The sequence below is a fragment of the Asterias rubens genome (genome assembly GCF_902459465.1).
Source record: "Asterias rubens chromosome 8 unlocalized genomic scaffold, eAstRub1.3 super_scaffold_89, whole genome shotgun sequence".
NCBI lineage: Eukaryota > Metazoa > Echinodermata > Asteroidea > Forcipulatida > Asteriidae > Asterias > Asterias rubens.
The window spans coordinates 823,993-851,476 of NW_022985693.1; the positions used below are offsets into that span (position 1 = coordinate 823,993).

Consider the following 27,484-nt stretch of genomic DNA (forward strand, 5'->3'; position numbering starts at 1 on the left):
TGACATTTCAGACAAAAATATGTTTTTCTATTATCATGACCATTAGACCATGTAAGTTTTATGTAAATCAGTGATCACAAATTTGTTTTCTTCACAATTCTTAATGTTCCTTTCGGTTCGCTTTAGAGGCAAAGATATAATTTTCTTATTGTGCAACTATGCGTTTTTCATAAATACCCCATGCGTCACAAAGAACTTACCTTTGCCTGATACTCTTTGATGACTTGATGATGTTTAAGAGCTTTCTGAAGCTGCTCAGCGAGGTTTTTGATGCATCCTTCTTGCTCAGAATGAAACTGATTAAACTTCTCATTCTCTTAATGGCGTTCTGATATCTGGAAAAAAAGATAACAAATACAGACGCGGTTGGTACTCATTGTCACCTCGTGCTAAACATAGATGCATTGATTCATGACTCTGGATAAAAATATAGGAGCAAAACCGTCACATAAGAACTTGATCAAATTCCATGTATGAACTGAATCACTTGGCTGCCTAGAAAGTTTAGAATACTTGACAGGGCTGAAAACCAAGATGGCCATGGAGACAGCACCAAATCAGTAACTCTAAATACGAACGGTAAGAACATAAGACACAAGTTCTAGACTCAAACTCTGATGCTGCTGATCAGCAGAGTGTGGGGGCGAGTCCCAGTCGCGTCCATGAACAAAAACCTATACCATGATTGCTTTGTCTTTGTCTGAAAAGAATGATGTTCAAATGTTGAGTTTGAGGCTCACAAATGTATTTCAATCCTACCGAGTATCACCCACATCACGGAATATATAAAACTTATCTTAGTATTTGTTCAAATAAAACCATTAAGATGATAAAACTGTGTCATCATTTTGACTCTAGTCTCTTCCCATTTTGATTCTGATTTAGTAAAGAAATTCCAGTTCCAGCCAAGATTCTGAGCTACAAGTCCTGCATCCTTCTTGTTGATTTTTCTCTCATTTAACTAAAGTGGCAAAAGCAAAGAATGATGAAAAAAGTCAAACAAGCAATGTGTCTAGAACAATGCACAGCCCACGCACTCACTGTATAAGATGATTGTCCATATACAGCCATGTCAGATTTGTCCATCTTAGTGGTTAGTAGTTGACTTTCCATATCTAGATGCTGCTCCAATAGCTCTCTACATCTAGTCTAAGAAATCTCAAGATGCTCCTCCAGAGTACTGACCTACAGCAACAAATTAAAAAGGATGAGGTTTACATCATGACCGAGGAGTTAAAAAAAAGCAGGAAATTAAAACTAAATTATTATATCATTTTTTTGAGTGGGAACCTCAATGTGAAAATCAATTAAATTGGTGTGCGTTTTGTCACTGAAATAAATTTCCAGTCTAGAATTCTTAATTTTTGTTGCATCTAAATATTGTACTACGCCTGTACTGCGCCACAGCTTATTATGCACAAATCAAAATCATAACAAGTTTTGTTATTTTAAAACTCTAAATAATTATTATATTTGTAACATATCTACATACGGTAATCATTTTATAAACAAATTAAAACAAAACATGAAGGAATAGACGTTAAGCAGTTGGTCCTGTGTGTTGTGCGACACACGTAAAAGAACCTGGTGCACTTATTGAAAAGAGAAGGGGTTCACACCGGTGTTCCTGGCTGTGTCTGCTGAGTGCGCTGTAGCACTTTGTAAACCCTTTTAGGTGCTACATAATTGGGTCTCAAAATTCATAACTTCAATAACCTACTGGGCAATTCCACCCAAGTGCGACACGAGGGTCAAAATTTCAAAATGCTTTTTGCTCAAACATCTTTTGCAAAATTGATAGAGTATATTTTGAAGTTTCTAGAAATGGAAATAAAAATGATCCAGACCAAATATTTTGAAAGTTACAGCACTCTGAAGTTGATGCTACGTTAAATGGCACCAATCATTGGTAAGAACACAAAATTCATTTCTTTTTGTAGTTTCATTAATCTAAAGGCACTCATTTTATTTTGTTTGGTAAAAATAACAACTCTCAGTGTCTATCTTTAGGAAAACAACTTTAATTAATATGAAACTAATGTTAGATACCTAGGATGTGCCGTCAAATGAACGCTTTTGTTAGGCTTAGTGTAATGTCAGTCACAAAAAAATGAAGATTTTTGTCAAAAAAGTATACATGGTGAGGTATCAATGTATATTTGGTTTGCGATAACACCATGTGTGTATCTACTTGCCAGGTAGAGTTGTTCTTAGAGAACTGTCTTGCTTTATTCTACTGTCGCGGAGTAGATAATCGGAGGTTTGGGAGATTTCTCAGTTCTAAAAAGAACTGTCCAGCTTTTTAACTATTACCAGGGCGGATGGTATAGAAAATAGACTGGACTACTACTTTAGCTTATAGGATTGTAATTAATTGTAGGCCTACTGCCGCGGAGTCAGTTCTGAATTGGTCTCAAAGTTTCGACTAGCTTGCTCTAGTCATCGTCAGGAGACTGAAGAGGTAAGAGAAGAGTGGGCTTATTTATAGGGGTTCAGTGTTGTTTAAATTTTTTTATTAATTAAACAAAAGTGTAATGTCAGTCACTTTTAATGTCAGTCATGACAATGTAATGTCAGTCACGTTATTACACAAGCTAATGAAAAAGATTTTGAAAATTGGATGGACTATTAAGTTGTCTTTTACTCACAATGCAACTAAAATGAAGCTATATAATCCTGAAACAATGCTCTTGGATCTGTTTATTTGTATTTTTAGTCCAATTCATCCATATTTTACAGGTAAGTGAATAACGATCTTGTAAGGTGATCTGTATGTACTCCAATCCATACATGCGCTTAGGCGCATTATTCATTGTGAATATATATTTGTCATTGATCAAAGTAAAAGTAATACAACTGTTGTCTTTTTAAATAGGGTCAACATTATTACAAGAGTCTCACAGAACACAAGTTTTACAAGAGAGTAAAGAGGATACTAAAAGACAGCAGCAGAGATGGGCTGCGGAGTGCAGGAAAACAAAGGAAGCGTAGTTCAACAAAAAGACAAAAAGAGGAGTTCAAGCAAGCTACATATATAAGACTGATTTGAAGAAATTCTGAACAGAGAGATAGAGAGAGGGTATCCATGTCATAATCTTAAGAAGCAGAGGACAGCTCAATCAGCTGATCCATCTCCTTCAAAGGTGAGGATACTTTCTCCTACACACACTAGATCGACTTGATGGTTGCAGAGTGCTGTATTGATGGGAAGGACAAGACTGTTTTGTGGAATATTGTACTTGAATGTGTGCAAAGTAAATGCGAACTGATCTGCTACTCCACCAAGGTAAAAGTGGGTTGGTTGGTTCAACCTTAAATTATGTCAAGATTTAACAACACAGGTCTCAAAACACCCACTCCACCCACAGCATGCAATTGCCGCAGTGCCCGGTGCTTTGCATTGGTGCCCTTCTCCAAAGTTTCAGTACAAATTTACAATTTCGTCGCAGAGTGCCCTTTACATGAGGAAAATTGCAGTGCCCCTTCAAGAGCAATGTTCAAGGCCTGGTAACAATGTAGCCTGGTAACAATGTAGCCTGGTAACAATGTAGCCAATACCTTGAAACCTGACCACCCTCTGACAATAGTTGTGTTCAATTTTTTTGTGCTTTCATATGGTATCTATTTTGATCTAGGTAAATTTTTTTAGATTGGCTCGTTAACTACACAATTTTCTCAGCAATAGTTAAAGACAATGGACACTATTGGTAATTGTCAAAGACTAGCCTGCACAGTTGGTGTATCTCAACATATGCATAAAATAACAAACCTGTGAAAAATTGAGCTCAATCGGTCATCGAACTTGCGAGATAATAATGAAAGAAAAAAAAACCCTTGTCAGTGTCACACGAAGTTGTGTGCGTTTAGATGGTTGGTTTCGAGACCTCAAGTTCTAAATCTGAGGTCTCTAAATCAAATTCGTGGAAAATTGCTTCTTTCTCGAAAACTATGGCACTTCAGAGGGTGCCGTTTCTCACAATGTGTTATACCATCAACCTCTCCCCATTACTCGTCACCAAGAAAGGTTTTATGCTAATGAGTAATTACCAATAGTGTCCACTGCCTTTAAAGTACTTGCAAATTGAACAAATACAATATATAGAATCTTACAGAATATTGCTTACTGGCTAGGATTTAAAAGTCCATGTAAATGTTTTGATTACAATATAGTAGGCGTGTGTTTTTAACAGACATGTTAAATATATCTCAATACTTGAAAATTCTGAAATAGTTGAATATAGCAGTTTTACACTTTTCAGTCTTTTCTTCACTCAGTTTTTTTCATGCATGTGAAAAGCTACATTTACACAATTGTTATTATACTGATAGAGTTTATTTCACTGAAAAAAGGAGCACCCATCTCTTCCTTCATGTGTCAGTTTTTTCAATAAAAACTTCATCCCAATTTCCAAATAGCAGCTTATGTTTTAGCTCCTTTGTAGTACATTTTATCACAATTAATGCATGTTTCAACCTTTAAACATTTAAAAAGTTATAGTTATTCCCTTAACATAGAATTTTAAACAGTTCATTGATACTCTCTTGTGGACAGAATTTTTAATTTTGTTTTGCTAAATTGTTGTTACTGTTATTCCAGCAGATGTTATGAACGCGTAATGTCAGTCACAGTAATGTCAGATGTCAGTCACCGAGATTAATTTGCATAATTATCAAAAAATTCATGAATAATTTTTCCCATTTAACTACAAGTTTTGGTTACCCTATCAGATATAATTTTAATATGGATTTAGATCTGTAGCACTTTTAACTTGAAGAGAAATTTAAAAAACATAACAACACTTTTTGGTTGCGTCGCTTTTTGTAATGTCAGTCACCGCAGTTTTAGACCCCCCCTACTCGGAAAAGCTGAACATGAAATTTAAAAGTTTCAATGCTGTATTGTGTATTCAGGTTCTAGTATCCGTCATGCCAAACATGGTTAAGATGGCTGTCATTGTTTAGACATGAGAGCTGATTAGATATTCAAAATTAGTAAAAAATGTAATGTCAGTCACGCTGGAATTGCCCATCTGTACTTTCTGTAAAACGTTTATACTAAGTGCCTTGAGAACCTTGTTGGTAGATTAGTGCGCTATAAAAGACTTTGATATTATATAATGATTAGTAATAAAAGATATATAAGCAGCGAATATGCACAGAGTGTACACTTGGTTTCCAGATGTGTGCGCATTACAAATTATTATTATTAAACTCCATATTTGCAAGGTTTTTTTTCTTGAAGTGCTGTATATTAAATTTTATTAAACGTTATAAAGTTTTTATTAATTGATTTATTGCTGCTACTGGAGCACACTCAACGCTGTGCTGTTTTTTCATGACTCGATAAGTGGTGAATTGGTAATAGAAAGATCTCAGTGCAGTTTGGCTCTGTGAACGTTCCACCTTTTGGGTTAAATCTGGCAGCAATTTCTATTTGTCAAGAGCTGCAAAATGTTGGTAAGTAAACTGCTCACGTTAAATGTTATATAGTTTTTATTGATTGATTTATTGCTGTTACTGGAGCACATTCCACGCTGCGTTGGTTTTTTTTATGACTAGATAAGTCGTGAATTGGTAATAGAAAGATCTCAGTGCAGTTCCGCTCTGTGAGCGTTCCACCTTTTGGGTTAAATCTGGCAGCAATTTCTATTTGTCAAGAGATGGTCTGCAAAATGTTGGTGAGTAAACTGCTGGGTGTTGTTGGTATGTTTATAATAGCAGACTACGCTGCTGTAAACGGGCGATGTTGGAAGCCATGCCCTCCTACTTGGAGCCAGTGGGGGGGAAAATGCTACAAGATGCATGATGCCGAAGTTACATGGGAAGAGGGCAAGCAGATTTGTGAGAAGTTGGGTGGGTTGATGGTTGTCCCTCAATCCGAAGAAGAATTACAACACATCTTCAACATGTGCAGCTGCCCTAAGTTCTGGATTGGTTGCATATCATTGAAGTTGAAGGTTCGTATACAAGTAATACATTGTCAGTAGGTTTTGAAACTTTGCATGATGTAAATACAGTGATCGTCTCCTAATATTGTCCTTATAATAGGGTTTATTTTACAACAAATTGCCAACACAAGGCCAAACTGCCAACCAGTATGAGGGCCACAAAAAAATTAAGGAAAAACTATCAAGAATTAGAGGAAATATCTCTTGACATGATAAACTATTATCAGACAATATCTGGATGTGAAATCTACTGAAAATTTGGTTCATTCCTTTGTAATGTGCCGCATATATACCTGCAATAGCCTTCTTTACGGACTACCGGACACTCAGATTGCCAGATTACAACGTATACAAAATTCAGCGGCCAGACTTGTCACCAGAACTCGCACTCGGGAATCCATCACACCCATTCTTAAGGATCTACATTGGCTACCAATACGGGCTAGAATTGATTTTAAATTTTGGTTCTGACTTATCAATGTATCCATGGTATTGCCCCTGTTTATCTTCAAAGCTTAGTTCAGGAGTACAAAACAACCAGAAATCTGCGATCTTCAAATAAATCCCTTCTGACCCCCTCTTTCCAATATGCAGCAGTTCAGTTATGGAACAGTCTTCCAGAGGTTGTTAAACAGGCTGAGACATCAGAACAATTCAAAACCCGGTTAAAAACATATCTGTTTACTTTATACAATAATTGTTGATTTCCTTTTACAGCGCATAGGGACCTCACGGTGATATGCGCTATATAGGAATGGTTTTATTATTATTATTATTATTACCGATCCTAAAGAGATTATTTCCCTCTGGATTTTGTCAAAGTCATAAAGTTGCATTTTGAATAATCTGCAAATCACGGTATGAAATCTTCTTTTAATTTAATTACCACAATCTAAATAAACCAAGACGCACTTACAAATTATCATGATCATGGAATTTTACAAAACGCTCACTGAATGGTTGGTTGGTTTAAAGGCAGTGGACACTATTGGTAATTACTCAAAATCATTTTTAGCATAAAACCTTTCTTGGTGACGAGTAATGGGGAGAGGTTGATGGTATAAAACATTGTGAAAAACGGCTCCCTCTGAAGTGCCATAGTTTTCGAGAAAGAAGTAATTTTCCCTGAATTTGATTTTGAGACCTCAAGATTTAGAACTTGAGGTCTCGAAATCACCCATCTAAACGCACACAACTTCGTGTGACATGGGTGTTTTTTCCTTTCACTATAAATTATAATCTCACATATTCGAAGACCGATTGAGCTCAAATTTTCACAGGTTTGTTATTTTATGCATATGTTGAGATACACCAACTGTGAAGGCTAGTATTTGACAATTACCAATAGTGTCCACTGCCTTTAACACTAGAGGGTGGAAATTTGAATCTATTCCTGAACAACATTATGTTTTTTTTTGGGGGGGGGGTAGTTCTTCTTGCTCCCAACATTCAATGTAATGGGGCATTTTTATTTCTGATTGACTTGGTTCAGGTACCTGGGTGTGTCTGGATAGTAAAGTTACTTTTGACGCGCAGGGATGGAAGGATGGTCAGCCAGATAGTTATGACGGCAATGAAGATTGTGCTGAAGGCAGGAGGGTTTTAGGCTGGAACGATATGCCCTGTGGTTATAAACAGAGAACAATCTGCCAGCGTCCCGTATCACCAGCACTGGTGCACATGTGAAAAGGTTGCTCAAAATTCTTGGCACACAACTTTTTATGAAAGTTGGTTCTTGAAGCTCACAAGGCTTTGCAAAAGTTGTATTTCTCGACAAAAATCTTTTCTCTGGCTTTGTTCAAAAAAGGATTTTCCTGACTTCATTCAAGTTAAGAAATAATTATTAAAACTATGTAATATGAATAACCTGGAGGTCGTTAAATGAAAAATCGGCCTCTTTGATTAAATTTGAAAATTTTAATATTTTTAATTTTTTACGATCGATTCATAACTATTTGAAATAATGACGCAATGAAAGTTTGAAAGGAGCTGCTAATTAGACAAAAGGTGATCTCCTTGGTTTGTTCTTTGGTTATATCAATGTCTGGGTTAAGGGTAGTAGGGTTTAATTGTAATTGCCATCCGACATCGACAGATCAAACAAACAAAATACCTTGTAGTTGGACAGCTGTCAAGATATTAGCAAATTTCAGTTTTGTGGCAATTTGTATCCATATGACTAGTCAAGTGTTGTTTGAACAAGTAATTTCGTAACTAAGAAGTAACTTTAAAGGAACATGTTGTCTTGGATTGGACGAGTTGGTCTTTAAAAACCGTTTGTAACTGTTTGTTATAAAATGCATGATTAGAAAGATATTTTAAAAGTAGAATATAATGATCAGTACTTTTATTTGCTATTATGTGACGGACAATCCTCCAATCAAATGGCAAGGATCTGCTTAGGTGTTATATAATAAGCCACAACCTACTACAAGTTTTTTTTATTGCACTCGGCGAATTGTGAGTGCCCATGCATCATACTCTGCATACGGTCAGTGTAAAAACTACATTCTAAACTTAATGCATGCATGCTAATGAAGTTGTTGTTTGAGTTTGTTTGTTTCTTTATGAAGGTGACATAAAGGCAGTGCAAATTATTGGTAATTACTCAACATAATTATTATAGCATAAAACCTTACTTGGTGACAAGTAATGGGGAGTGGTTGATGGTATAAACATTATGAGAAACGGCTCCCTCTAAAGTGACGTAGTTTTCTAGAAAGAAGTAATTTTCCACAAATTTTATTTTGAGACCTCAGATTTAGAATTTGAGGTCTCGAAATCAACCATCTAAACGCACACAACTTTGTGTGACAAGGGTGTTTTTTTCTTTCATTATTATCTCGCAACTTCGACGACCAATTGAGCTCAAATTTTCACAGGTTTGTTATTTTATGCATATGTTGAGATACACCAAGTGAGAAGACTGGTCTTTGACAATTACCAATAGTCTCCAGTGTCTAGAATAAGGCTTGAACATAACTTCCTTATCACACACACACTCATGGATTACGGAAAAATATAGCGCCTTCCACCTCATTGGATATTGGACACAGAAGCTCTATATTTTTGTGCGTGTGATAACTTTTTTTGCTTACCTTTTGCCTGATACTCTTTGACGTCTTGATGATGTTTAAGAGCATTCTGAAGCTGCTCAGCGAGGCTTTTGAATGAAACTGATTAGACTTCTCATTCTCTAAATGGCATTCTGATATCTGGAAAAAATAACAAATAGCGGTTAGTACTCATTTTCACCTTGCTAAAGGTAGATTCAATACTAAGGATGAAATATTGTGACAGTTTTTGCTGTTTTCTCAACAAGTAGAAATCACTTGTATTCAATTAAAACTTTGACAGGTGACTTTTATCATTACAAATATATCTTTGCATTGGTCACCATCAAGCATGCACAACTCTCAGCCAATGATTGGTCTTCATTGACCTTAGTGAGGGTATGTTTTCGAGCTTATGACAACTAATGCAAGGGATATATAAATCAGGAGTTTCGGTTGTTGGTCGTTGGTTGTGCTGTTCAGACTGAACTATAACCGAGTTGTGAGCTCGGTTACCGTTTTGGTTATGGCGTCAGAAACAAATATTGGTTAAAGCCGCCAAAACGCACCCCTGCATAACATTGACAAAAACAAATAATGACCTTACTTTTGAAAAGGAACGTATACCTTTAGCTTAAATGTTTTAACTGATATACCGTGAGGTATATATATGGCAGTAAGACTTTACATGTAGGTCTTTCTTATAAAAACAAACCTATGTGAAAGTTTCATTTCAAAAGGTGGTAGCTTTTTTTAGATATCGCAAAAAATCCAGAGTGGTTATTCATTATGCAGGAAGAATATTCCGTAATTGGAAAACATGAGATACGATTCTGACAGTAACGTTTCTTAAATTCAAATTTTGGGGCACAAAAACTTGTATCTTTATCTTTATCCATAACCACATAACTTCAAGTGGAATTTATCTAAAATTACTTAAAACTACCAAAAACCAGATCTAACCAAGTAAGTTATTATTGCCATATATTTTAGGAGTGATTACCAATGTTATGCCTTTCCTTTAACAAGCTCCACCATTATAATTTTCTTCAGCTGCACCACGCATCTGGAACTCTTTACTACTTAATCTTAGATCTTGTCTTTGTACCACCAAATTAAAACCTCTTCTAGAAACTTATCTCTTGTAATAGGTTTTCCTAGACTAATTTTATTGTGTCTGGTTTCTTTCGTTTGTTTTTGGTTTTACTCGGCCTTGAACACCCAGCAGGGTGGATATATGTACAAATTATAAGTCTTTGTAATTATTGTTATCATTATTACTATGTTTCTCACTGCTAAGATGTCTTCTTCTCATTATACCTTTGTAGTCATGTGTCTTGATGAGTTCCTCTTGTTTCAATCCTTTTCCTTTCTCCATCTCCTCTTTCTACATTTCTCCTGCATGTCCCACTGGAAGGCTCTAACTCACGACGAAGCTGGGTTGTCACACTCTGCCAGCGGGCTGCCTCAAGGTCCTCCATGTCCCACTCGAAGGCTCTAACTCACGACGGAGCTGGGTTGTCACACTCTGCCAGCGGGCTGCCTCAAGGTCCTCCATGTCCCACTCGAAGGCTCTAACTCACGACGGAGCTGGGTTGTCACACTCTGCCAGCGGGCTGCCTCAAGGTCCTGCCTGTGTAGCTTGCTCTGCAGTTTTTCTGTTAGGCACATGTGAAGAAATATTACATAATTGTTTCTTGTTCACAAAACAGTTGTTGGCAGTGTACGCACTTTATATAATCCACCATATACATAAACTGAAAAAGTTCAAGATTGATCGGCAATCTTAGTCACACAAAAATAGTGAAAAACACATTTGGCATGACATCAATTTTTAAAAGAATTAATCAAGCGAGTGATAGGCTAAGCTCCAAACAGGAAATCAGTTTTATTTATTTCTCATCAAATGACATTTCAGAAAGAAACATTTCCACTATCGTCATCATTAGACCATATAAGTTGTATGTAGATGGTAGACAAGCTTTTTTTAATGCCAATTCTGTAACGTTCCTTTAAGGAAATGGAAGTCCCATAAGAAAAGGAAAGTCAAATTAGAGAGTGGAAACAAATTAAGGAAAGAGGTTAAATGGGGAAATAAAATTTACAAGGAATCTAAATCACAAATTTCAGAAGGTACACAAGACTTTTTATTTTTATTCAGTTACATGTATTTTGCTTTTTGTTAATGTTGTCATTAAGTAACAGATTATTTCAGGTTTAGAAATGATAAATCACTATAGAACGTTAAATGTCTCATATTGATTGCAATTGGTAATTTTTATGGTGATTAAATTTAAACAAAATAGTTTTTGTAGCATTTCATCCAGGTATCAAGTGATCATCATCAAGTCATTGCTAAGTCATCAATTTTTGACAGTATTATAATGATGAAAGAAAATTAAATTTAAGCTAAATAGTTTCATTGTTTAACATTTAAAAAGTCTACTGTTTGAAGGGAGAAAACTAATAATGATCAATATCTTGCCATCTGTTACTAATACCAATGTTGACTATCTAGTTTTATTTTGATGTTACGTTTTTATCCATAAAAGACAAGCTGATGGTGTGAGTTTCCTACAGAGCATGTTACACTGTATTGCTTTGTGCGGCTGGGCTGTCCAGTGGCTAAGTGTACTACACAACCAAAGCTTTCCCCACACACTTTTCTTGCATTACCTTTATGTTGAATTACATTCAACAACCTCTTTAAATTTTCTACTGGGACAGGGTACATACATGTACTGTTGTTTTTCTGTAACGAACCGCCAAACACCACAGCCAAGTTGGACTAAACGAGTTGGTGTTACGAGGCAGAGCATATGCACTGCCCCTAACTCCCCTTTTACAGAATGGTTTGGTTTTAATAAAAAGGCAATGCAAGCACTTTGGGGGAAAGTTTTGCTTGTGTAGTACAATTTTGAAAAAGTGCAGATTAATTAAATGTGAGACCCCTATAACCAATAAATAGGTCAAGTCCTTTTTTTTAACTATTTACTTTCTCATAAAACGACCGGAAAGTGCGCCTAGCTTTTTGTGCATTTTGGTTTTCAGCAACTGGCAAGGTAGATGAAGTATGTTGGTTTACGGTCATCTAAACCACTATGCGAAGTTGTATCTTCTAATCTATAGCTAATTCAAGCTGAACACGTACATTGTTCACTGTTTCTGAATTTGAAACTTACTTCATTCCTATTGGCCAAGAGCAACGACTGAAACAGTTGTGCCACATCACGCGATACGCCACACGCCCACAGCATTCCCTTATAAGGAGTTGTTTACGCGAGGGCAGCGGAGGGCTCTACCATTTCATAGCTGGAGGGGTATTGTGTTGAAAGAAATCATTTAACAATTATAATTTTTGCATTTATTTTACTTTTTGACCCGAAAGTGATGATGTTTTTGACCGAAAATGTATTTATGAATGGGAATCAAAGTGTGTTGAATCGGTTTTCAACTAGTGGTTTAAGCACGCCGAGGCCTGGTTCTTTATAATTTACCTCGACTTCGTCTCGGTAAATTATCAAGAACCAGGCCTCGTTGGGATTAAACCACTCATTGAAAACCTCTTCACCACACATTGATTCCCTTAGTTGCTTGTCCTTTTAACTTAACAGTAGTTTTGGGCTTAATAATTAGATTCCTTTTATTCTTAAGGATTTTTTTCCAGAAGCATGTGGAATATGACTTTTGATGTGGGGTTCAACACTGCAAAAGCCGGTGAAAAAAAAAGAGTTTTTTCTTGGCTTGAACTTTGCGTGGAATGTCTAGTGCCCAGGGTTTATTAAACCTGCATGCACAAATTTAAATAGGGCAGATTAAGTTTGCGCTCTCAGCGGAGGCTGAAGTTTGGGTTGCGCGAGAATTGAAGTTTGCACATGAAGTAAAGTAAATAGTATCGTAGGGTCATATGTTATCGACCCTCATATGTTTTCGAACCCCAACTTTGATTCCCGTTCACTACGAGACTGTGCAAGCTCCGCCAGTGAGAGAAGCTCTGTTGTTTACTCACAGCCTGTATTTTTATCAGGCTTAATCATGCTGAGAATAAAGTTTCCTGTCGTAGGTTATGCTCAAACATTTATAAAATGATTGTTTTTTTTTATTATAAATCACTAGTGCATTATTATGCCAACAATCAAATGAGTCAAAGAAACATCATCCAACTTCTAAATTTCAAAACAAAATTATCATCTGCTAGATTGATTTTTGTTCTGCTTTAGTCACTACATAGATCACGTGATGTGGTTGCTATTTGGGATCCTATGATAAACATAATAAATATTATGTCTACATTAAAGATGCTATGTGAGATTTTTGGCCCCAAACATTAAAAAATATATGTTTTTGAGTGAATGGTACTTCAAAGAGTATCACCCGCTCTAACGAAAACAAGTTTAACATTTACTTTTAATGGTCAGGAACCATGACAAAAATTTAAAATGTTTTTTATAAAACACATAAGAATTGGTCACGTGATCCCGAAAAAAAACTAATTTTGAGCACTTTATTTCACTGCTACTAATAATTGGCGAACTTTTTCGAGCAATGGCTCAAATGGAAGCTTGTAACTTTCTCGACCCCCATCAAAATACCTATTGAATTTTAAATCAAAATTGTTGGGTCAAATCGGCCAAAAATCTGACATAGCATCTTTAAAGAGAAAATATCATAGATTGGTTTCAAAAATAGATATTTTTGTCCTAATAGGACAAAAATGTTATTAAGTTTGTGTAGTAAGTAGTAATTGAATAATATTTTTTATTTATTTTGCATGCCATACTATTACCAGCTTTTGAATATTCAATAAAATACCAACCAATGAAAGGTGTGAAAACATATGATGTTGCTCCAATGTCATGCATGCATTGGCACTGTTAATGGCGGACTATCTCTCGCAACGTAAAACCAAAACTTAAAAAATTTCAACACACGATGAAGTGCAAGTGTTATTGTTAGACGGTTGGATAGATAATATTAAAAAGAAACCTTTAGTTTTTGATAGTGAAAAGTTTTCCTGTTATCCTAATGAAAACACATGACACCAGGATCATGAGGATGGGATTTTAGTATAGTAATAATATTTTTATACTTTGTCATGTGTGTAGGCTTATGGTATGCCTTTTTTAACACCCCATCCATTTACTTTCAGGTATTTGTCAAAGCTGTTTTTGAACAGATTGGTTGTCTTGTCGTTGACCACTTTGGCTTGGAGTCTATTCCAGTTATCTACAACTCGTTGTGTGAAGAAGTGTTTTCTGAGATTGAGCCCTTTGTTGTTCATGGTAGTGTTCCGTCCCAACTTGATAATCGTCCCAACTATAGTTGGGACTGGTCCCAACTTGAGTGTTAAAGTTGGGGCGTCCCAACTGTAGTTGGGATTTCACATAGAGCTCAACAGTACCTTGCGTGGATTACTGTACTGTCGGGACCAGACTGTGTAGACTTGATTTCAAGTCTGAGACTGCGGCTATTTCTCTGTATCAGCCACACAGAATTGACTGCCGTTCCAAACTGTCAATGGGTTGACTGCCCCAACTCAGTGTAGTGGAATAGGCCCGGGTTGATAATATTCAAGCAAAAATTTTAGCTGAGTGATACTGGTAGGGAGATGATCTCCTCATAGAAGATGGGACAGTCGTTACTCTAGTTGGGACCCCAGTCCCAACTGTAGTGGGGATAGACCAAATTTATTTTGTAATATTTTATCTGGTAGGGATGGTCTCTACTTTAGTGGGGACAGTCATTGATACAGTTGGGACAGTCATTACTCTATTCGGGAACCCCAGTCCCAACTGTAGTAATGACTGTCCCAACTGTAGTGGGGATAGACCAAATTTATTTTATAATATTTTATCTGGTAGGGATGGTCTCAACTGTAGTTAGGACAGTCATGACTCTAATTGGGACCCCCAGTCCCAACTGTAGAAATAACTTGACTTCGCTTGTTTAAGTTGGCCCCTATTCTAGGCATGTTTATTTGTCTAATGCCCACAAGTTCATCTCTAAGAAGGCTTAAACGGGTAACACTGTAATTTTCAACATAAAACTATATTTATTAAGAATTTCTTGAGAATAATTAATTTACCCACTCAAACCCTTCTTAGTTCTACTATGCATCGCCACGCTCCAGACACAAAAGTACCGTCCCTTAAACTACACTGCTAAACAATTAGCAACTTGATTTCAAGACTAGCTCACACCATGCACACAGCAGCAAAAAACAACCTGGTACCCTGCAACGCACTGGTACCCTGCATTACTGTCCCAACTCATAGAGTTATATATAAGAACTAGAGAGCGCACTTGCCTATATACGCGCCCCGGCATACGCCGAGGCGGCCATTTTCTAAGTTGACAAAACTGGCATCTCACAGCGTGTGTTTGTGCGGCCATTTTGTAAGTTGAACAAACAGCATCGCGTGAGCGTTCAATAAAAAAAAACTGAAACGTGTATTTCATATTCAACGCGCGTGCAGAATGACGCGCTTGTCATCTTGCTGTCCCGTGGCGTTTGTGCACGAAGCATCACTCGTACTCGTGCGCCCTCTAGTTATATATATAACTCTACGTCCCAACTACAGTTCAGTTGGGACGCCCCAACTTTAACACTCAACTATAGTTGGGACGATTATCAAGTTGGGGCAGAACAGTAGTAATTAAGTATTCGGAAAAGTTTCCGTATGGCGCCACCACTTTTTCATTCGAAATAAAATAATATAGTATCTAATTTACCTGATTGATATATCCCTTTTTGTAAAAATGAGTGAAAAAGTGGTGGCGCCATACGGAAAGTTATCCAAGTATTCAAAATCAAATGACATGAAAAAATTGAAAAAAATGAAATTGAAAAAAATTGAATGAGATATTCCCGTTCAAGTTTCATGTAAAAAAAGAGCGGGGGAGAGGGTGGCAGGATACAGAAAGTGTTCCAAGACTGCAAGAGGCTTACCAAATGACTTTTTACAGCTCCATGGTCCAGATATGATGTTTTCAAATTGCCAACACAAATTATAGTGTGTACAAAAATTACATTCAAGTTTTGACAGGTGCGTTTTGACAGGAGAGAGCAGGGGGAGCGCCATCTTGCCTGCAGATAATCGCGATATGACAACAGAGGGCGCTATGACTTGTAAACAGTCGACGATTTCAATCCAACGCTCTGCTGATCATCGGAGATAAAAACATTATTTTTAGCGAACAATCGTTTGTATTTGCACGATCTATTATGCACTAATACCACGCATACTGCTGCCGAGTCAGCTTCTCATTCTCACTCTACGTAGCAGTGTGTAGAGATGAGATGATCTGATCTGGTGAAAGTCGACAAGAAACATCACACCATCTGCTCTGCTGGAACTGAACACAGTCAGTAGGCCTATAAAGTTTGAACACACACAGCAGTCGTAAAGTTTGAATAAAGTTTCTTTCACTTTTGAAAAGGGCGTAGGCCGTAGCTCTGCTCATAATACAGAATGGCAACTCGCATGCTTCGTTCAGTTTTTGGGAGGGCTGATACTCTGGTGGGTCGAAGTTTTAACCCTTTAGATTACGTACATCGATGTGGTGCATCGCTCCATCTGAGGCCTGCATTAGTGACAACGTTGAGTCGACACTTATCATGCAACAGGTGAGATTGCATTGATAGCATTTCCTATACCAGGCAGGCATTACCATACAATTGTACAGGCTACTACTTGTACTAGTACTACTACTAACCATCTAATAAAAGTGCTAAGTGCTACCATACATATGTGGATCCATACAATGAACGCCACGATGAAATTTAGTTTACTGCAATGTTCTCCATGCTAATGGGATCTCCATCCATTACAAACTTAGGATTCTTAAAAGTTAAGGTTAAACATGAATTTTCACGCAATATAAAAAATACTTTTTTCTTTTCAATAATAACTAAAGTTCAAGTTCAATTAACTTTAAAGTTCAATAAACTATAATTTATAAAGTTCAATAAACTATAAAGTTAATTTTGGGGCATTGTCTCTGTTTCCGGGATTTCACGGGTGGCACGGTTGGCTTGTGCGTAAAGCGCTCGCCTCTCACCAAGGTGACCCCGGTACCGAGTTCGATTGCCGGTCGGGACCATATGTAAGTTGAGTTGTGCGTTGGTTCTCTGCTGTGCCACGAGGGTTTTCCAGACTATCCGGTTTTCCTCCCTCGGGAAAAATCAAACACTTTCGATCTTGGCTGTGCTCCGTGGCCATAATGGGTTGATGTGGCTGGCAGCCAGAAGCGCCCTTGCATGCCTGCTTCTCGAACATGTTGTAGCTGCGTCCTTCGCAATTCAGCTCTAGCTGCGAGTAAGGACGATTAGCCCCCCAAATTATTATTATTATTATAATTATTATTTCACTCTGTCATTTTCTACCTCTGGTCGAGTCACACCATGGTGCTTTACTCAATGGTCACACCACAATCATTTGTACCAAAAAAATGCTATTCTATTCACTTGTTTAATGATAATGTTTGAGGAAGGGTCAAATCCAGGGATGTTTTTAAGCACACTTAAATTGAGTCTTGTAATTTGTATTGTACTAGCACGGAAAAATGTCCACGCCACAATTTTCTTGTTTTTTTTTATACACCTGAGGATGTATTATCACTCGATAAGAATTGAGATATATCAGGGCAAATAAATTGGTGGCATAGCGCTGACAAATTTGCCACTAGCCCAACTGTACTAGGGGCAATCCACGTTGTATACTAAACGGATTATCCCTAATGGGTAGTCCTAATTGGTTGGTGTAATTTTTGCTGGTACTAGGGATAAAAGAAAGGTACGCTCAGTAATCACTCTTAAAATCAATGGCCATAAAAACTTAATTGGATAGAAGTACAAGCTTTCGAAGAATAGAGCCGAGAGCTGTGAATGATGTTTGCATCAGTTGACTTCATGTATTATAATGCAAGGGGTTATTGCTTATGCTTTTAAGAAAAATTCCTTCCATAACAGAACAGTAGGTCACATCGTTAATAAAAGTACCAAAATCTTGCGTATGATATTGGATGGGTGGTTCAAAATGAAAAGTCCCCAAATTACTTTACATATACTCTCATTAAAACACTTCATAGAAAGGGCAAGCTTATGATCTATCAAGCAGATTGTACAGTTGATATTATATGATAAGGATGTATGCAAATAAATATTACGTATTAAAATATTTCATTAACTCCTATCATCAGATCTGTTAGTGCCAACCATAATGAGTTGAGTTACTACCATGCCGCTGTGAAAGAGCCACTTATTGGGAAAACAATTGGTCAAATAATGGATGAAACAACAGAGAAGTATCCAGATAGAGAGTCACACGTCTTCTGTGCAGATGGAATCAGAAGGACATTTGCACAATTCAAACAAGAGGTCAGTAGAATTTCACCTTAGAATTAGTTTAACACGACTGCTAAAATATTCAAATTGCATTTAGCTTCCAGTCAATCTCGGTGGTCTCTAGTGGTAAGACATCTACTCTACGGGTAAAGGTCATGGGTTTTAATCCCACGCGAGTAATTAGCCTGTTTTTTTTCACAGGACTCTTGGAAAGTACTAAGTTTACATTAATACCATTGGTAAAACATATTTGTTATACCTGATGCAAGTTTTAAAACAAATGTTCTTAACATAAGGTCTGATCATTTTGTAATTTATAAACATAAGAAAGTGACATTGTGTTAACACAAACAACATAAAGTACCAATTAGATCTGATATTAGACATAAATTCACAACCAATACCACAGTTATTGCTTTGCATATTCATATTCATTGATGTTTTCAAATGTTTTCTTTGAAACCCTTATACATAATTTGGCAATGCTCTCTTCTCAATGTGTTTGACTCTCTCTACTCCACATTGTTTGGACTTGTGTAAAGATTGTAATGCCTGACCCACTGATGGGCCTGCTAGACCCAGTCCTTCAATCCTTCCCTTCAGTTTGAAATGAGATTCTTAAGGATCATAAATATGTTTCCATCCTTTATGTTTAGACTGACAAAATAGCACTTGGACTTCTAGCGCTTGGGATCAAAGAAGGAGACAGAGTTGGTATGTGGGGACCATCCACATTAGAATGGGTTCTCACACAGTTTGCAACGTGTCGTATTGGAGCAGTTATGGTCAACATTAATCCAGTGTACAGAGTACTTGAGTTGGAGTATGCTCTACACAAGGTATTAATAAGGTTATTCTGTAAACCTGCCTCAATGGTACAAAGAAAAAGAAGTGTGTGTTTGTCCTTGGAAATGCTGTAGAATAAATATTCAATTGATTTGTTGGCATATAGTGGTTAGACAAAACAGAAGATAAACTATAAGTACATTTAGGGGATGGCAACAGACGATGCAGGATAGACTGAAATGGAGAATTGGTGAAGAGGCTTTCCTCCTGGAGTGGAGTGAAATAGGCTTGAAAGAAGAAGTGTTTTAATTCCCAGAGTAGGTCGTCATGAATGTTTCTTCATTTCCAGAGACAATGCACCTAATATTGCTTGAAAAGCCAAATTTTAACATAATTAATGATTTTCTTTTCTGTCTGTATAGTCTGGTTGCAAAGCAATAGTCTGTGATAAGAGTTTCCGAACATTGGACTACTATGCAATACTACAAGAGATTTGCCCTGAGCTAGCAACCGATAAACCAGGTCAGCTTAAAAGTGCAAGGTAAATGTCTCTTCTTCTTTTTTTTCTTTGTCTTGACCGTGTGGTCAAGCACACATTGGACTCAAGCTCTAGTGTCTCTGATCAGTAGAGTGTGGGTTCAAATCCTGGTCTTGACACATGTTCACTAAGCAAGGTAGTTCATCATTACTGCTTCGTCTTTCAGATGGGATGAAAACCATTGGTTCTGTGTGTTGTGTAATGCATGTAAAAGAACCCAATGCACTTATAAATCTTTAACAGTCGCACCAGGCACATTTGGAAAATAATGTACATTTTATGCTTATAAGGTTCTTAGTAACAAATAACAATTAAACATAAAATACCTTTCCAGGCTCCCAGATCTTAAGACAGTCATCTTCAGAGGTGAAGACAGTCTTCCCGGAACTTACAACTTCCCTGATCTCCTGAATATGGGAGGCAGCACTGAAGAGAAACGTCTGGAAGAATATAAACATGTGGTACAGTTTGATGAACCCATCAATATACAGTTTACATCCGTGAGTAGTTATAGTTTTTAATTTAATCGAGAACCAATATGCCACAGTTTAGGATCATCAAGATAAATGATCGGAATATTTAATCAAACTTAAAGATTAAAGTTGACAATTCCAAAAGTTGGTAAATATTCTTTGTCCTCTTTGTGTTGGCACAGAGAGTGAACTCTGTCCTGCCCACACGTTAGAAGAAGGTACAAGCAACATTTGTTCCAGCCATGCGACACAAAAATAGAAAAGTCACATTTCCCGGCATGCGTCTGGGGAAAAATGTGTGTGTAAATACGTCATCCGATGTTAACTGTTTACTATTCTATGTTCTGTGGCATTAGATCATGTGATTACTTTAGTGAATATTCAAAACTTTGCTAAAAACTTCTTTTGTAAAATTTAATTTCAGGGAACTACAGGCTTTCCAAAAGGTGCAGCGTTGACACATCACAATATCCTGAACAACGCCTACACTATTGGACATATCATTGGTTACCATGAGAAGGTATTACAGGATCACTTCACATTCGGCTACTGTCATCATCCTTTGTTTCTGTTCGCTAATCAGAATTAGCAATTTGCAAAACACCACATAATCGTTGTTTACCCAATAATTTTCTTTAAATGTTTTTTATATAGAAGGGTCATTTCAGGACCTCATTAAAAAAAAAAATTCTTACATTTGAATCAGTTATTTAATTGTTGATGAAATAAAACAATCCAATCTCCTTTAAGTGATCTCTTTGCTGCCGTTTCCCAGGTTACACAGGTTGTATCCCCAGGTTGTATCCCCAGGTTGTATCCCCAGGTTGTATCCCCAGGTTGTATCCCCAGGTTGTATCCCCAGGTTGTATCCCCAGGTTGTATCCCCAGGTTGTATCCCCAGGTTGTATCCCCAGGTTGTATCACCAGGTTGTATCATAAACTTTGTACATTTTGTTCAAGGCAATTTCATGGCCTTGCTTACCATAAGCAAAGAATCAGGAATCAGGGATCAGGGAATCAGGCAGGGATTTCCACGTTACACAAGCGTGTTTCACAGGTTAGAAGGGAATTTTTGCTTGTGCACGTGCTTACTTCACGTAACTAGTAACCAATTTGCAGACATTCATGTAGTGCAGAAATTTAACGTAAGCAAAGAATGGTGATCACAAGGGCAGAATTCGGCCGATGAGCAGAGCCATTAAATTTGGCCCAGCTGAGAGTTTCAACCCATTAATAGTGGAGTGTCACTCAGCTAATGCTAATTATGTTCTTACCGTTGTGATTGTTGCAGCCACATCGCATCTGTATTCCAGTCCCCTTGTATCACTGCTTTGGTATGGTAGGAGGCACGTTATGTGGAATGGTTCATGGTGCAACCTCTGTCTTTCCGGCTCCTGGGTTTGAACCTGAAGCAGCACTTCGAGCTGTATCTGAGGAGAAGTAAGTGGCAAGATTTATAAGAAAGTCTGACTCTTCAAGGTAGAACACAATAACCTTACGAGGAGCTGCAGATTTGTATGATGCAATCTCAAACAAATAATATAAAAACTAATAGGAACACACAAATTGGAATTGAAACTGTGCATCACATGAAACTCGCTCATGTCACATCTGTATTAACAAATTCTTTACCACACTGTATTTTTGGGGGGGACTTTTTTGAGCTTTGTCGTTGCCAGGATGAAACACTGACTTGACAAAGGAAAGAAAACAAACTCTTACTAAGCTCCAGGATTTGATGTCAATGTGAGAAAATTGAGTAGGCACTTATTGTGATTTGCAAAACCTCAGCCATAAAGTACAGCCAAAAATCTGCCAGCGAAAAATTGAGGAAATTCCAAAGTTGTTCCAGGCTTTTAAATATATTTCCTGTTAGTCTGTACTCGTAAAATTTGCAGACAAATACATCATACAAAATGTTAGTGTTCAACACCTATTGGTTGAGAACATAAGTTTGTATCTTTTGATGTTTATAAACAGCTCCTGAACATTCAATGTGCAATTTATCTCTTTGTTTATTTCCTACTAGATGTACGTCGTTATACGGAACCCCAACTATGTTCATTGACATGTTGCATCATCCAAGAATCTCCCAGTATGATTTCTCGAGTTTATCAACGGGTATTATGGCAGGTTCACCATGTCCCATAGAGATTATGAAACAGAGTATCACACAGCTCAATATGAAGGATGTTTGTGTAAGAATTATAACCTTCTCACTATCATGTGGACTGTATCCAATAACCCCCCATTGCTATGAATGTGGCCATATTGTGTAGGTCAGACTGTATGCGCGTCTAAACGAGCACATCAATGAAGCACGCAGCAATCCAAGTTTGATTTTTATGGCACGCACACGTACACCCCCACCGGTTAACGTTCATGGCCATACGCATGTTGACGTTCAAGCTTTATCGGGCGTTTATAATGTGTAACACAATCATTACATACTGTACTCATCATTAATTCTACCAGCTACATCTAGCAATCTTGCCCTAATATTGTCGGTCTCATAATTTGGTCAATATTTATGGTTGGGGGTGCCAATCTGAAGCTGTACAACTTGAAACTATCAGTGACCCGTCAGATTAACATGCCGATGCTTCAAATACTGAGCTATCTAGCCCTAGTTTTGGCCTAGTACCGCTTCCCAGGTTGTATGGTTAACTTGGGTGTGATCCCTGGTTATGGCAGTTAACGGTTGTATGGCTTCTGACTGAAACCCCCGAATAAAGATATTGACAATATAGGAAGACTGTCATCATTAGCGCCGGTTAGTTCAGTTGGTAGAAAGCAGGCACATTAATCATAAATTTGCCTTTGTTCAACCCCAAATTTACTTACTTAATCACCACTAAAGAGAAATTATATTTTAAAAACCAAACTTACTATACAGTGTACTTGCGATTTTAAAAGTCCTTTCCAATTTTGATTGTAGATTGCGTATGGACTGACGGAGGTATCTCCTGTGATCTTTCAAACACTACGAGATGATCCAATAGAAAAGAGAGTTTCAACAATCGGAAAAGCCACTGACCACAATGAAGTAAGATTTATAGAATCTAACAATGTACAAAGGAAGTGACAAATACAAAAAAATATTTGCTCTTGAAATGAAATTGGTCGAGATAAGTAAAATGTCCAACCTTTTTTTCTCTAGGTAAAGATTATTGATGTTGAAACTGGCAATATTGTACCTCGTAATACTGCTGGAGAGTTATGCAGTCGAGGATATACCACAATGATTGGTTATTGGCAAGATGAGAAGAAGACAAAAGAGGCTATTGATGAAAGCAGATGGTTCCACACAGGGTAAGCAGCTACATGTCTGTCTGTTTGTTTGTTTGATTGTTTGTGTGTGTGTGTGTTTGCTTGTTTGTTCCATACAGCTACCTGTCCATTTGTCTGTACATGTAGGCACATCATTTTATTGTCATGACACAACTGCTTGTCAATAATGGACAACTTTGAGTCCATTCTCCAATGCCAGACTTCTTTTAAATAATTTTCAAATTACAGAATCCTAACCCTGGGTTTCTGCCCCAGCAGCCAATTTCACGAAAATTTATGCAACTGCGTAGTCCACTTGCGCAATGTTTATGGCGCAAGTTGCTCCATAAATATTGCGAAAGTGGACTTCCGCAGTTGCGTAAAGTTTAGTGAAATCGGCTGCTTGAGTGTCACCTGTGCATGTTACTAGAAATAAGATACCTGTAAACTATATATAAGAATTGTGTTTGTCTGATACGACTATAAATATTCTTTAGTGATCTGGCTGTAATGGATGATGAAGGTTACGTCTCCATCGTTGGACGGAAGAAAGATATGATCATCCGAGGAGGAGAAAATATTTATCCTGTGGAGCTGGAGAACTTCTTGTATAAGCATCCAAAGATTGAAGACGTTCAGGTAGATCCTTTTTTCTAACACTTTAATATATCATTTTTGTAAAGCGCATTCCGTCCATGGCAAAACCTCAATGCGCTGTACAGGCATAAAACTAATTTAAAGCAGAAAAAAATTGTACGCATGACAACAATTTTACAAGAAAGTCATGTTCTAAGCAGATGGGTTTTAAGTGAACTTTTGAACCGATCTAGGCCCACTTTCATAGCACTGCTAAGCACAACAATTTGCTTAGCATGAAATTTCTCGCTTGCTAAAACAGGAGTGCCAACCAACTTTCCCTGTGATTTTTAGGCCAAGCAAACAACAGCTGAATACCAGTAAGAAGCAACATGCATCAAATGGAAATTTGGTTGGTAATTCAGTTTTTATCAAGGAAGAAATTTCATGATTGTGCTTAGCAGCTCTAACAGCTCTATGAAATTGGGCTCTAGTGTGTTTGCATTTCTAACATGTGTTCGAAGCCGGTTCCAGAGTTCTGGAGCTATGTATAAAAATGGTCTCTGGTCGAATCTTGAATACTTTGGGATGTTGATTTCTTATCTGCAGTTAGATTTAATTTTGTATCTTATTGATTTCTTCTCATGGTTTACCTTACTATGCAGGTAATTGGACTTCCAGATGAGCGTCTTGGTGAGATTGTTTGCGCTTGGATCAAATTAAAGGAAGGACAAACTGCAACTGTAGAAGAGATCAAGGAATTCTGTAAAGGAGAGGTGAGTAAAAAGAAACTTTAACTTCTATTTTGATTAGGTGATTTATCAAGGCCTGAAATAATTTAATTAATATACTTTGTGTTTATCTGTATACATTTTTATCCGTTTTTATCCATAATAACAATAATAGTAGCTTTTTATAAAGCACGTATATCCATCCCTCAGTGGCGCTCAAAACGCTTAAAAGTATTTTCCTGCAAGGTATTTGGGACTACTATACGTTTGACTATCGAGACCTACTCCTTTGACATGGTGTTTTTGCGCAACATGCTGCTTATCAAGCCAAGAACACCTGGGCAAACCCCCTTCTCATTTCGTTAAGTGTACCAAGTTCTTTTACATGCGTTACACAACACATGGGACCTATGTTTTCACGTCCCATTTGAAGGATGTAAATGATATGTGATATATTGTTTAATAGATGAACCTGGTAAAGTAATTTTACTGAATTGTTGTTTGCTTTAATAGTAGAGTATCAAATGTGTAGGTAGTGAAGTTTGTGTTCATTAGACCATAATGAGCTGCATTAAACTTTGCTTTCCTTGTATCTTTTTTTTATAGATGGCTCATTTTAAGATCCCAAAGATTGTTCACTTTGTGTCGGAGTTTCCTCTGACTGTGACTGGTAAAGTGCAGAAGTTTAAGATGAGAGAGGAGATGCATATTCTCCTGGATTTAAAGGGGTAAAGTCTAAACTTGTCAGCATTAAGTATTAGCGTCATTCAGCGTTATATCTATATTGCAGTTTGCTTCTCAGGTGTTTTCAAGAGACTGAGTTAATAAGTTATGCAAAATAAACTTCAAAATAGATGAGTTTGGCAGCATTAGCAAATGTATACCCTTGCTCATTGTTCTTAACCCTATAAGGACTGGGGGCACAATTCTTATCCAATCACCACCAGTGTCCCCCGGTCTCTGTAAGTCCAACAATACATGGTTCTGATAAGCATGGTCCTGATAGAGTTAAACCAAAGAAGAAGAAATTCAAAGAACATCTCAGTGAATTATCACCTTGTCATAAAAAGCCTATTGAATGAACCATGAGAAAGATGCCTTCTCAGTTTTAAGCCAATTCAATGGTTAACAATTTATTTAAATATCAAATAGTATGTTGAATGAGTAGGAAAAAATTTCAGTATTCACTTGATACTTTTAACAACAAAAATCAAAGAAAGATTAGTGAGAACAAATTTAAACAAAAATTTAAAAAAGACTGTGCTAACCTTTTAATCAGAATTGTGACATACTTAAGTTGCAAGACTGCAGCATCTCAGCTATGAATATATATCTGCTATAGCATGTGTCTTGTTAGTATGGCAGTACACAGTGTATTATATAGCTCTAGAGTTTTGCTAACTTCACATGGCAACAAGATCCACTGCCAGATGAATACAGTATAAATTCCATTCAGTATAAATTCCATTCAGTATAAATTCCATTCAGTATAAATTCCATTCAGTATTTTTAAAATGTTTATACCAGACTATTATGGTTATTATGTTGTAATTGGCTGTACCAAAACGCTCTGGGTGTGAAAAGCGCTATATAAAAACGGTTATTATTTTTTATTACTATTACTATTAAAGATGTTTTGTCAGATTTTCTGCCCCATACATTAAAAAATAGATGTTTTTCAGTGAATGGTATTTCAAAGAGTATTGCCCGCTCTAGCGAATAAAGTTTAACTTTTACTTTTAATGGTCAGGAACCATGACAGAAATTTAAAACGTTTCTTATAAAACACATAAGAATTGGTCATGTGATATCTTGTCGGGATCCCGACAAAAACTAATTTTGAGCACTTTCTTTCACTGCGACTAATAATTGGTGGACTTTTTCGAACAATGGCTCAAATGAAAGCTTGTAACTTTCTCGACCCCCATCAAAGTACCTTTTGGATTTGAAATCAAAATTTTGGGGTCAAATCGGCCAAAACCTGACATAGCATCCTTAATTGTACGATCTCCAAGTACAGCCAAACGCTATAGCTCGGATCAATGACACTTTGGTGAGACAAAAAAAAACCAGTGTGTTCCCAGCAGAAGTTTGCACAGTTTCTGGACATAAAAGTCTTAGAATCCATTCCATGAACCAATTGATGATTTGTCATCATCATCATCATTTGACTTTTTATCATTTTGACAGTAAGATTTAAATTGTATTTTATAAAATCATGTGAATTTTTGTTAATTGATCAATTGAAGCTTCCCCAAAAAATACTTAGAAATGTAGTTAAATATTCTAAAATATATATGATTTAAGAATTGACTCCACAGTTTTTAATATAATCTATTTTTCTAGTTAAATCTTTGAGCTACCTACATGAATCGTCATGTATTAATTGTCATTGTTAAGGGAATAAATTTTATCATTATGGAATAAATAATAATTGTGCTCCTTTGCCTCTCTCTATTTGATTGTCTGAATTCCCTATAAGATTACAGGATTCCAACTGGTGTGTTATGTCATGTGGTAAGGTAAGACATCAGAGCCCAATTTCATAAAGCTGTAAAGCAGAAAGTACTGCTTAGCAAGTTTCTTTGCTAAGCAAAAATAAGTGGGGCACCAGTTGCAACAATGTAAATTTTATAGACTTATGGACGGTAACCAGTTTCTTTTAAACAAGATTTGTCTGTGCTTACATCAAGCACATTTCTTGGGTTAGTGGGGAATTTGTAGCATGTGCAATCTCCACATTACTAGGCATTCTACGGTTAC

The 27,484-nt window shown here is 36.9% G+C and overlaps 1 protein-coding gene and 1 long non-coding RNA gene across 2 annotated transcripts in view; one reads left to right on the forward strand and one right to left on the reverse strand.

Annotated features, from left to right (window-relative positions):
* Window positions 1-16,081, reverse strand: part of LOC117305556 — a 32,690-nt gene extending 16,609 nt beyond the window's left edge. The window contains exons 1-5 of the long non-coding RNA XR_004520693.1: window positions 15,951-16,081; window positions 10,322-10,659; window positions 9,047-9,163; window positions 1,042-1,185; window positions 201-335 (exon numbers count right to left, since the gene is read on the reverse strand). This is a non-coding gene — a long non-coding RNA (uncharacterized LOC117305556). The remainder of the gene's footprint in view (window positions 1-200; window positions 336-1,041; window positions 1,186-9,046; window positions 9,164-10,321; window positions 10,660-15,950) is intronic.
* Window positions 16,082-16,089: 8 nt separating this feature from the next.
* LOC117305555 (medium-chain acyl-CoA ligase ACSF2, mitochondrial-like) lies at window positions 16,090-26,448 on the forward strand. The gene is made up of 13 exons (XM_033790438.1): window positions 16,090-16,628; window positions 18,203-18,380; window positions 19,004-19,186; window positions 19,556-19,674; window positions 20,006-20,171; window positions 20,569-20,664; window positions 21,436-21,584; window positions 22,174-22,342; window positions 23,083-23,190; window positions 23,305-23,456; window positions 23,912-24,053; window positions 24,656-24,766; window positions 25,328-26,448. The coding sequence occupies exons 1-13, from the start codon at window positions 16,474-16,476 to the stop codon at window positions 25,451-25,453; spliced, it is 1,854 nt and encodes a 617-aa protein (XP_033646329.1). The 5' UTR covers window positions 16,090-16,473; the 3' UTR covers window positions 25,454-26,448.
* Window positions 26,449-27,484: the final 1,036 nt, after the last annotated feature.